Source organism: Cyclopterus lumpus, chromosome 6 (assembly GCF_009769545.1).
Source record: "Cyclopterus lumpus isolate fCycLum1 chromosome 6, fCycLum1.pri, whole genome shotgun sequence".
NCBI classification, from domain to species: Eukaryota; Metazoa; Chordata; class Actinopteri; order Perciformes; family Cyclopteridae; genus Cyclopterus; species Cyclopterus lumpus.
Genome location: NC_046971.1, coordinates 22,097,974 through 22,108,353, shown reverse-complemented (window position 1 = coordinate 22,108,353; position 10,380 = coordinate 22,097,974). Strand labels below are relative to the sequence as shown.

Sequence of the window (10,380 nt, the reverse complement as noted above, 5' to 3'; positions counted from 1 at the left end):
TGGCTGTCTGTACACACTTCCCGACAGTCTGGTTGTTGATGATACACAGGGCCTGACCTTCAGTGTCAGGTAACATGACAAGTTGTAAGATCTCTTGTTGTTGTTTGTTTTTGTCCCTGGGTTGCCTTTCCCAAAGACGCGAGACCGAAGTAGCACTTTCATTTCCATCTACAGGAGTTTTGGGGACAAACGCCAGCCGGGTTGATTCCGGTGTGTTTCACTGTGCTTTTTACAGCTAATGAGCATCTGCTATTAAGATTGCCGTTATGGTTTAGGCGTGGACATTCTGCATCATATCTGATGTTAAATAATTTAAAAAAAGACCCCAATCTTGTTGTGGTGTTTCGTGAGCAGCGGTGAAAAGGCAGCCATTTTTTTCTTCCTCACTGAGTGGAGTTGTTTGGCTGAAAGACACTTAAGTAGTATTCAGTTTTTGGACATCTTTACCTCCAATGTCACCGGTAATCATCAAGCAAAAAGGCCATATGTGTGCGTCTGTGTATGTGTGTGTGTGTGTGTGTGTGTGTGTGTGTGTGTGTGTGTGTGTGTGCGTGTGCGTGCGTGTGTGTCTGTTATTCCTTGACGAGTCGATAGATGTGGTGTTGAGCTCCGTGCTCGCTGTTGGACACCTCAAACACACACGCCATACAAAGCAAGGTCTCCTGAGTGTCTCTGTTGCTGACAACCTGGACACACACACACACAGACAGAGAGAGAGAGAGAGAGAGAGAGAGAGAGAGAGGGGGGAAATAAATTATTTTAAGAAGTTAGGCGTTGAAAATGAATCTCGATACTACAGTAGCGCCCGAGAGCCAAGTGAGAAGTTTGTTGTTGTTGTTGTCAAACTCATTTCAGACACAATAGACTTCCAGATTAGAACCGAAGAAAAACATGGCAGTCATTCAAATAATCTAGTGGGCTGGTACTGCCAAATAGTTTAATACAATTTGGAAAATATATATTTGCAAAGCAGTTATTTTTTCTAAAAGTGCTCAAAATTCACTTCAATAAAAAAACATACTAGTTCAAATAAACAAAGTGTACGGGCAGCAGAGTGTTTTGAAGAATCAAAAGAGGCCTTTAGGTCACAAAAGGATCAGAGTCTCTGGTTTAGAGTGCATGGAAGAATTAAAACTCGGCTGAAAGAAAGCATTGTGCAGCCTCTGGTGGCCCAAATGAGTATTACAACCACACACGCTTAAGAGAATGATCCTGACAAAGAAATAATAACAATCAGCTTCCAAAACCATTTTTTTTCTTTACAAAAATGAAAGAACTTACAAAATGAATTAAAAATGAAGTCTCACTTGCCTCTCAGGGCCTCCAGAACACACACACACACACACACACACACACACACACACACACACACAAAGCAGACATTGATTGAGTCACACATTGACTGGTTGCCTCACCAGCAGTATAGTGAAGTTCTCCAGCACACTGTTCATCATGTATTTCTCCGGCAGGTGCTTGAGCTTGTGGATGAAGTTGATCATGTATTCACACATCGGAGAGCGACTGATTCTGTAGACGAAGCGCCCGTTTTCAAACCTTGCGTACTCTGTCTGAGAGAGAGAGAGAGAGAGAGAGAGAGTCAGTTACTGATATTAAAAGAAACATGTGATAACTAACCCCTAAAAGGGAACTGCACTGATTATGTCTGTCAAGATCAGATTATTAGTCGTGAGCGATCCGGTGAAAACCGTTGTGCGGCTCACAAAGTAACCCGACTTCATAAGTCATGTGAAATTGGTTTGCAAATTTAGAACAGAAAGCCTGCGGCATCATGGGATGTGTCGGCTGCAGTGTCTTTTCTAAACTAAATGACTGCAGTACTCTTTTAACTGTGTGCACCTGATTTCAAGCATCTGCTCCCTGAGAGGAACGGAACGCCAAAATGTACATCATTATGACCCTCAAGTCTTTTTTTAAATATGTATTTGTTGTTCAGGTTTGACTTTGAATGTTTCCAATTTCTTTTGTTCCACCACAGTGTATGCCTGGGTTTCATTTCAACTGTATAAAGCCAACGGCTCTCCGTGAGCCAGTTCAGAAGAGCAAATCTTCAAGCTGTGATGAATTGGCTTCAGGTTTATTCCCTCAATAAAACAATAATAATAAAACAATATTTGGTAATATTAAAGTGCAGCCCTGCAGCCATTTATGATCCTGGTCTGCAACACAGTATAAAAACTTTTAAAAAAACCTCACCTCCACCTTCTCGACCACCTGCTTGCCGAAGGAGCAGACCTTGGTGGAGCAGGTGATGGTCATGTTCTCCGAGCTCTCGTATTGGCTGCTGACCCCGTAGAAGGCCGCCGGGTCGTCTTGCACGTTGTAAGTCAGGTCGGCCTGGCAACCACAGAGCAAAAAAAAAAAACACACACATTACCACCTACGCCATTAATGACGCTACAAAACAAGAAGAACTGTCCACTCTGTGGGTCAGGGTGAGCCAACGGCGCCCTCTGCTGGCAGCTCGGTCTCCGCAGCGTGAGTGTGCTGGTCTGGCCTGAAGCGGACCGGCTCTGAGCGCTCAGAGACCAGACCGGCATGCAGTCTTGATTTTATTGGTCCAGGCCGTTGGAGACATCAGCCTTGTGACATTTATGAAAACCCCAATGGAGGAGAATGGACAGCTGTCATATGGAACCTTTCCAAAAGAAAGGTCTGTGGATTACAAGAAACGGGGCTTACTGATCCTCGAGAATGTTGCCATCTGTAAGTTTACTGGTTGGTTTTCTCTGCGCAGCATCTACGTATGATGTCCGTCCATCCTGGAGGAGGAACTCTCCTCTGTGGCTTCTTCTTCTTTCTTTTTTTTTACCACACTCAAAATGAGTCCAAAATTCACAATGCTCAAAATCTCCCGTAGCTTTTGTTTATGCTTGACGGGGCTTTTGCAGATCGTGAGATCAGAAATACTGGAAGACACAACAAGTGTTATGAAACAATATCATTTGTTTTTCTTCCTTTAATCAGAGTGGCGCTGAACACGCTGCTGCACCTGGATTACAGGCTGAGAGAAGCGGAAGAGGGATCGTACTGTTTGTAATGAGTTCGCCAAGGAGCCGTGTGTTTCTCAGGGAGAACGCACCACGCGCACACACACACACACACACACACATACACACACATACACACACACATCAAACTGTGTTCTATTAAAGCAGCAGATTATCAGAAACATGCTCCATTGTGGTAGATCAGAGAGCTTTTTTAATTAAATTCATAGAGAAGACTCTACATGACACACAAACACCTACTCTCTCTCACCTCCTCTACATGCATTGTATTCTGAGCCCACTTCACTGGCTTCTGTCCTCTCCTGCACGATCCCACCGTCTGCTGTAAACCTCACAGCGACACCCAGTCCAGCGCTTTAATAATCAACCTCTCTGTTCGACCCCACCTCGGGGTCACGGGTGACAGAAGAAAGGAAAAGCCGTCACATCAGCAGTCCTTCAAAACCTCCACTGGCTCCCCGAACAGCAAACAATCCGGTTCACCTCATCACATACGAAGCCCTTCACAACCCTAAAGCAACTTCATATCTTTCTGACTTCCAGCACCGACAACCCCGCACCAATCTCCTTACGCCCCCTTTCCCCCCTCCCTCCTACCTGGGGGGACAGGCCCTTCTTCATAGCCCCCCCCCCACCCCCGCCCCCCCTCGGGAACTCCCCCTCAGCACACATCAGACATTCTGCGTCACTCGCCACGTTCGTCAAAACAGCACTTAAAACTCATTTAAATCTGCTTTTGAACCTGTGATGCTACTTAAGTACGTAAAAAAAAAAGAAAAAAAAAAAGGTTTTGCCATGATAGTTTTGTATTTTCATCTGAGGGGAAACAGTTGAAACGCTCATTTTGTGCACAGGAGGTGAAGTGCACCACACCACCATGTTCTCCATCGGAATAAACACATTGATGTTTTCTTCCCGGTGAGTTTTAATTTCTCTCTAAACACAAAGTACATAATGTGTGTCAGCAAGCTAACGCCGCAAAGAATATTAAAATCAGTTTTCACAGATATATTTAAAAATAAAAATACAAATAATCCTTCTTTCACCTGTTTTACAGATGATGTTTTGTGTTCCTTCTCATTTGCCTCTCAAGGCTTCGGTACTTTTTGCCTGCAACAATAAAAGTGAAACATACCGTTTGGAAGAACTAGTTCTACACTGCAATAAAATAACGGTCTGTTTATTACCGTGTCCTCACTGCTGAGGATGTTTGTTTGTTGTTTTTTGCCTGAGACATGCAGCCGTGGGCCCCGTCCTCTAGCACCATATGTCAGGAATGTGGCCACCGACGTCCAATTTAAGAGCAGGGCTCTGGTTTTAAAACGTGTCAGCTGGAAAGTTTGACAGGCGTAAAAAAAAAATGCTATCCGGGGATACGAGTCCCAGACTAATCTGGAGGATCATAATAAAAATGTGCCTCGTCGCCCACTTGAGGGGACGTTCTGAAATTAGTCGGAAGCTCTTTTGAGACCATTCGATTAGTTTGAGATCGTCACAATCACTCGACTGTCAGCATCACTGGTGGGAGAGGACATGTGCAATGTGTTCTGTTAGCCGGGATTCTTGAAAGTCCTTTGGTGTACTGCAGCTCTGAGAAAGAACAGTAAAGAGAGAAACACACACACACACACACTCACACACTCACACACACACACTCAGGTGGAGACAGAGCAACCTGTGAGTCAGAAGGTGAGCAGGTGTTCAAACAAAGCGACTGTGCTTTCATCAACCCATCACCTCCATATCCCAGGTGGAAAGACAGAGCGTGCACACGCACACGCACGCACGCACACACACACACACACACATATCTGTAAGTAGAGACAAAGACATGGCACTGGGTGGAAAAATACAGGAAAACTAGGGTAGAGGACCAAACAAAAAATAAAATAAAAGCTACATTATTTCAGATGGATGTGAAGCTGGTATTTAATGAGGAAACAAAATGTACATTGCTACATTTTAGTTTGTTTTTAGTTACATTTTAGCGAAGGATAGAATACACTCGATCAGCCCCTCCCCCTCCCCCCCCACCCCACGTCCGACCACCCAGCCGGACCCAAACGCCACTAAACTGGTCCCGTGGAGGAGAGCCCAGATGGAAGCTACGCTAACCCAACTAGGACCTGAGGCTACTCCACTACCCAGCATGCTGCTAGCTGTCTGATGGACGGACGCAGAAAAATAAGACGGGTGAAAGCAGCGGGAGGTCGGTGACCTTTGAGCCCACAGAGATCTGGATCCATCGTTCATTCTGGACCGAGCTGCACTTGACTGGCGGACAGCAGGACAGGGAGCAGGACTCTGGGGGGGACCAGAGGAGTTGGACTCTGTGTTTACATGACGCTCGGTGCTCAAACAGTCAAAGTTGACGGACAACGTTTTTTCCTCATGTTTCATTTTTAATGTGAAGATGTCGGCCATATTATCTGGCCAGAGAATTGTTCTTGTTTTTGTCTGCTCACCCAGAACTTGATCAGGTAGAAAGCGTTTTGGGGGCCCTTCCCGAACAGCTCCTTGAGGCCGCCCTTCTTCTCTGGGAACTTGTCGTAGATCTGCCTGATGTCCACACACTCCAGCATGGGGTCGCTGTAGCTCAGGCTGCTCTGGCTGATGTTCACGAACAGGTGCTTGTTGTACTGAGGGGGGGGGGGGGGGGGGGGGGGGCAGACGGAGAGAACGTGAAGACGTGTAAAAGACTGCTGATCAAAAGAAAGACGTATGGATAAACAGATTAAAGGAAAATCAATCTTTTTTATTTACAACAAGGCATTCATTCATGAGTTATGGCCATCTGACAATGTATTTTTATTACTAACAAGCATCGATCAATACCAAACAAATAAAACAAATGGGCTCGCTCGACCATAACACTGGCAGAAACTCTCACAGGTTTTCTTTAAATCTGTATTTCATTATACAATAAGGATACCACCCTTTTCCCCTTACATTTCACATTTCAGTAGGGTTGCTTCAGAATTTGCCCTCATTCTGTTTTTCACTGTGTATGTGGGTTATTGTTTGAAGTTGCAAATATTTACAGTATGAATATAAAGAGTTGATGGATTCCTGCCTGTGATTTCCTAATAAGAAAATAAAACAATGTAGCGACGCACCAGCAGAGGCGGAGAGGCAGACAGCTGTTCACTAGCAGACACTGATGTGAGCGATGTACATCCAAAATGTTTTATAGTGATGTTTAATACATTGTTATGGCCTCGGGAATATATAAAATGTATGTAAAGTTGTTCTTGTAACTGATGACAACTGAGGCCAAAACTGCAACACGTGTTCAGGGCTGATTGATTCATTGTTGTCATTTGAAAGAAAGCAGTTATAAAAATGCAAGAGCCACAATTTGAATTATGACATACATCATTAACGATGCACCAGGTTAAGATTTCCAAAGAAGGTCAAATGAAACCCTTATAGTAACAATGTGTTACTGAATCTGAGGACAAACAACAAGTTACATCCTTATTTATCAGATCTTTCATTTGAAAAAGGATTTGTGCTTTAAAAATGAGGATTAGATATTCGTCTCAAATTGTTTCCCTTTTTACAATTAGCCCGCTCGCAACTATTGTCGCCATTGCCTTGATCAGCCATTCCGGCTAAATTATACATTTCACTGCACTTGCCGCCGTCATAGCGTGTGCGGTGAATGTTGCGTGCGGGGTAACGCGCCGACCCCTCTGACAACAGGGTCTATTTCAGAGTCAGCGTGGAGCGGTTCGAGGTTTTTAACTGTCCAAACAATTGCGACAAGATGAATGCCGGCTGTCCGTGAGCCCGGGGTGGAAAAATGACGGCCAGTCCAGAGAGTGGCAGGATGACGGATAGGCTGAGCCGACGCGAGAGATAGAGCTTTACAAAGGTTATTCATACCAGGATACACACAAAGGGCTTAACGCCGTTCTCTGCAGTGGGGTTATCTGTCATCTCTGTTTATGGGACAATAGGGAGTGCTTATTGTAGACTACGGCTCTCTCTCTCTGTCTGTGTGTGTGCGTGTGTGTGTGTGTGTGTGTGTGTGTGTGTGTGTGTGTGTGTGTGTGTGTGTGTGTGTGTGTGTGTGTGTGTGTGTGTGTGTGTGTGTGTGTGTGTGTGTCAGACTCACTGCCTCCTGGTCCCTCTGTGTCTCCAGGAAAGATGAAAACTCCACCAGTCGTAGTTTGGTGGTGCCGATGGAGCGACCCTGCCACGCCGGCTCTCTGTGCGTTTGGGCCGCAGTGGGAGCCTCGTAACCTAGACAACACACACACACACACACACACACACACACACACACACACACACACACACACAGAGTGTCACTACAACACTGTCATCATATACGGTCATTTTATTTAGCAGGGTTAGCAGCGATGCCAGCGTTGCTCTTTGCTACAAGCATGTCACATGTGTGCCGTCACTGGAGACTCCAAACTCCATTTAGGCCTCTCGTAAGCCCGTCTCGTGCTTCTGGAACTGACCGCTGCCATCGCCTCGACATTCAGACCGGCCTGGCGGCACCGATGTTTTTATAGGACTAGCCGGAGCTAGTTAGCCTCCGCCTGCTAACACGAGCGCATGTTTCCAATTGAAATAATAATTGAAATAATTGTTATTTGTTATTGTGTGCCTGTCTTTTTATCCGCCGAGTCACCAGGAGCTCCCGCACGGTGTTGTGTTCGTCCCAGATGCTAAACAGCTTTTAGCATGCTAAACAGCTTTTAGCATGCTAAGTGGCCTTTAGCCGCAAGCAGTCAAAGCCCATCAAAATGATGAAGTCTATTTCTCTAAATGCACTTTAATGCACTCTGCTGCTAACAGTTTGTTCTGTATTTATATGATTTTTGTTTGGGAATATATATATATAATTTTAATTTTATTATTATTTTTTGTATCCCTTCTTGTTGCACTGCTGTGGGCTAGGTGGAACAGTATGTTGCTTTTTATATATATATATATATATATATATATATATGAACTGGCTGGCGTCTCTCAAGGGGTCCAGTTGTGGACCAAAAAGCATCCCATCTGTGACTCCATACGTTGTGGGTTATAGGCAGCGTTCCATCAGTGTGTCTGACTGAAGGGAAGTGAAATTATAAGCAATTTATTTTGGCGCCTACCTACCAATCAAATCACAGCTAATTACAGCGCCGACATTGCCAATCGTAGCTCAAAATTCCCACTGAGGTAGGGGGCCCTAAGTAAAAAATAAAATAAAATGTAAGAGATTACAAGAGATAGAAAGTCAGATTGACCCCACTCCTCCGTTGACCTCTTCACAAGAAGAATCCCGGGGGCGCACCTGGAGACCCGGGTGCCCAAAAGAGTCGTAAAAAAAGAGAGAAAAAAGACACCCCATAGAGAGCCAGCGGGCTCAAATGGCAGCGAGAGAAGAGGACCGCCCGGTCGATTCACAGAAAGGAGATAATTGCGCCCGCGTCCCCTCTCACCTGAGATGGTGTTGGTTCCCACTGTCTGCACGACGTAGGCCTGCTGAGAGAACGGCTTGATGCTGAGAGGAACAGAGAGACAACACAGATAAGACAGGCGGATGGGAGAGCATTAAGGAAACAAAAAGAAGGCTGGAGGAAGAGGAGACACAGTAGGGCCGGTCACGTTCACGACAAAGCCATACCAGCCCTCATTTACTACCATTATCACCATCACCACCATCATCATCATCACATGGTCATGTAACAGCACCTGAGCACTGAGGGTTACTTTCTACACAATGATCCCCACTAGTGAACAGACACTGTGTCAGATATGGGGAATGGCAGGAAGGGAGGGTTTTTAGACTTAATTTGAAACGCTGCATATGGTAATATGGCATGTGGTGGACAAAGAATTATCCGTCAATAATTTTAGCGGGATGAAGGAAGACAAATTCCAGGCATCGACCATGTGAATCGGCAAAAATCACACCAATGGTTTCTACTACAAATGAGAAGATCCATATGTAACATAAAAATATATAGAAAAATATTTTTTTTTTATTGTTTTACTAATACATTTATTTTATTTTAAGTTAGATATGACTGTGACTTACTCTTCTGTGGTGGAGCTGGACTGTCCTCCAGGAATCATTCCCTGCCAAAGCTAAAAACACACACACACACACACACGCACACATTGATATGTGTGACTTCAAACTGAGCTAATGTAGCACAAAATTGCCAAAAAAATAGGCGTATTATTATTCATGTCCCTGTGTTTCCTGTGGTCCATTTGGAGAATATATGCAGTGTGTGTGTGTGTGTGTGTGTGTGTGTGTGTGTATGTGTTACCTGTGCGTTGCTGGGGAAGCTGCTCCGTACTAGTCCGGGAAGGAGCTTGCTGTGGATGGCAGTGGCCGAGACGATCTGGGCCGAGGACATGGAGGAGATGCTCTGCAGGGCCTTCTCCTTGGCGTTCTGGTCCTGCCGCGGCACACACACATTATGACCTTCATCATCATCATCATCATCATCATCCCGATGAACACACTTTACATCGGAATTAGGTCCAATTTTCTCGAGTAATGACATTTAAAATCATAAAGAAAACCTAAGGCCTTGAATGGAGAAGAAAAACAGAGCGGAATATGCAATTTGTGCAAACAGCCCAATGTGGAGCGCTCATTTGATGTGCTGTTGGAGACATTGGACTCTTTTATACCTTCTAATAGAACGTAGGTTTAAAGTCAATTCAAAAGCTAATGCGATGCGGCTTCAAAGCTTTTGCCGGCTCGATCCTGGAGCAGGGTTCAAGTCCTGCCATCTGTCCGCCATCGTCCAGAATTGAACCTTTTCATGCTGGAAGTGGCTCAACGGGCTCCCGTGGGATTAAAGACTTTGACCTTGTTTCGCCGTTCTAATTAGCAGCAGAAATGAAGACGATAACAAGCGGTCGGCCCGTGTGCTTTTTCACATCTAAATCCCTTGTTTAGCCCTAAAACAGTCTCTCGGCAACGAGGAAGAGGACGCAGCGAGTACACACCTTCGCCTCCTGTGTGTGTGTGTGTGTGTGTGTGTGTGGGTGTGTATTTGGGTGTGGTGCTCTGGTGTGTGGCCCCGGGAGGAAGTCATAGCAACAACAGTGGTGAGCCGAGCTAAACGCGTTTCACACCGGTCGGGGGGGTTGGAGGCCGCTGTCGCCTCGGGGCCTGAAAACCAAAAGGCTCCACACAGAAGATGTTACAGTAGGTCTGAACACGCGGGCCACGCTCATAGTGTCTGAACTGGAAGCAACGCGAGTCCTCGGAGCAGAAAAACAGCCGAATGAAATGGAATTAGAGGCGCTGGAATAGCTGGAGAATCGCTAATTGGCAGCTTCACTCAAGTTAATTGGCACTGAGAGAAATCTCTCCTCCTAG

The 10,380-nt window shown here is 45.4% G+C and overlaps 1 protein-coding gene across 1 annotated transcript in view; it reads right to left on the bottom strand.

The window, feature by feature from the left end:
• Positions 1 to 332: 332 nt before the first annotated feature.
• tead1a (TEA domain family member 1a) overlaps positions 333 to 10,380 on the bottom strand; it is a 19,126-nt gene continuing 9,078 nt past the window's right edge. The window contains exons 4-11 of the mRNA XM_034535267.1: positions 9,314 to 9,445; positions 9,076 to 9,125; positions 8,477 to 8,538; positions 7,150 to 7,277; positions 5,495 to 5,668; positions 2,215 to 2,355; positions 1,416 to 1,568; positions 333 to 686 (exon numbers count right to left, since the gene is read on the bottom strand). Of these exons, the coding sequence (XP_034391158.1) occupies positions 573 to 686; positions 1,416 to 1,568; positions 2,215 to 2,355; positions 5,495 to 5,668; positions 7,150 to 7,277; positions 8,477 to 8,538; positions 9,076 to 9,125; positions 9,314 to 9,445 (954 nt within the window). The 3' untranslated portion in view covers positions 333 to 572. The remainder of the gene's footprint in view (positions 687 to 1,415; positions 1,569 to 2,214; positions 2,356 to 5,494; positions 5,669 to 7,149; positions 7,278 to 8,476; positions 8,539 to 9,075; positions 9,126 to 9,313; positions 9,446 to 10,380) is intronic.